This window comes from Octopus bimaculoides, chromosome 6 (genome assembly GCF_001194135.2).
Source record: "Octopus bimaculoides isolate UCB-OBI-ISO-001 chromosome 6, ASM119413v2, whole genome shotgun sequence".
NCBI classification, from domain to species: Eukaryota; Metazoa; Mollusca; class Cephalopoda; order Octopoda; family Octopodidae; genus Octopus; species Octopus bimaculoides.
Genome location: NC_068986.1, coordinates 84,766,078 through 84,766,980, shown reverse-complemented (window position 1 = coordinate 84,766,980; position 903 = coordinate 84,766,078). Strand labels below are relative to the sequence as shown.

General features: G+C 31.2%; 1 protein-coding gene across 1 annotated transcript in view; it reads right to left on the bottom strand.

Moving 5' to 3' along the window:
- The window catches only part of LOC106877401 (mucin-like protein), a 66,253-nt gene that overhangs the window by 17,790 nt on the left and 47,560 nt on the right, over positions 1-903 (bottom strand). The window contains exon 14 of the mRNA XM_052968486.1: positions 355-594. Coding sequence (XP_052824446.1) covers positions 355-594 — 240 coding nt within the window. The remainder of the gene's footprint in view (positions 1-354; positions 595-903) is intronic.

Below are 903 nucleotides of genomic sequence, written 5' to 3'. Positions count from 1 at the left end.
GGCAAACATTTGAAACTAGCATTGGTATCATTATTATTATTATTATTATTATTATTATTATTATTATTATTATTATTATTATTATTATTATCAGCATCTTCATCATGATCATTATAAATATCATGAAAACAAACCTCAATATTCCGCAACATAACAGTGAATGTGAACTATAACATGGATGGAACAGTTGTCTTGTCTATGCTACATAGATATTGTTAGAAATAATTCAAGACATTCCCGCCACTCATTCAACTTTAGCTATTAGGGTAGATCTTATGACATTGATTAGTCAAAGTAGTTTTTCCTGCAAAGCGGAAACCAGAAACTGAAATAAAACCAAATAATATTGCTTACTTGCAGCGTCGAAGTCGTCTTTAGCTTCCGTATCAAGGGATTCAGTTGCTTTAGCAATACTTTCATCACCAGTTGCGATGTAGTCATAAATACAAGCGTTATCGTCTGCTTTACATATCTGTAAAGTTTTATTGTAAATCTCCGAGGTTTTATCAATAAAAAGGGGGACGAAAGAAGTGTCGGTATAGTCGGCATTTGAAAAACCCTTCGGATATTTAAACAGAGAAGTATTTATAGCCCCTGCGAAGAAAAGAGAAAACAATGTTGGTATTAGTTTAAAATGCAAAACAAATAAAGAGGTGAAATAATACAAATTATACTATAGCAATGGATGTTAATTATAAAGCTCTAGACTTTGTTTGATAAACTTAACAGATATAATGAAACTATATAACCGACAGTCAACTGAAATATTGAACGCCAAGAACACGACATAATACGTTATTAATACATTATTCAAGCCGCCACACGCACACACACGCGCACATACACACACATACATACGTACATACATACATACATACATATATATATATATATATATGTATA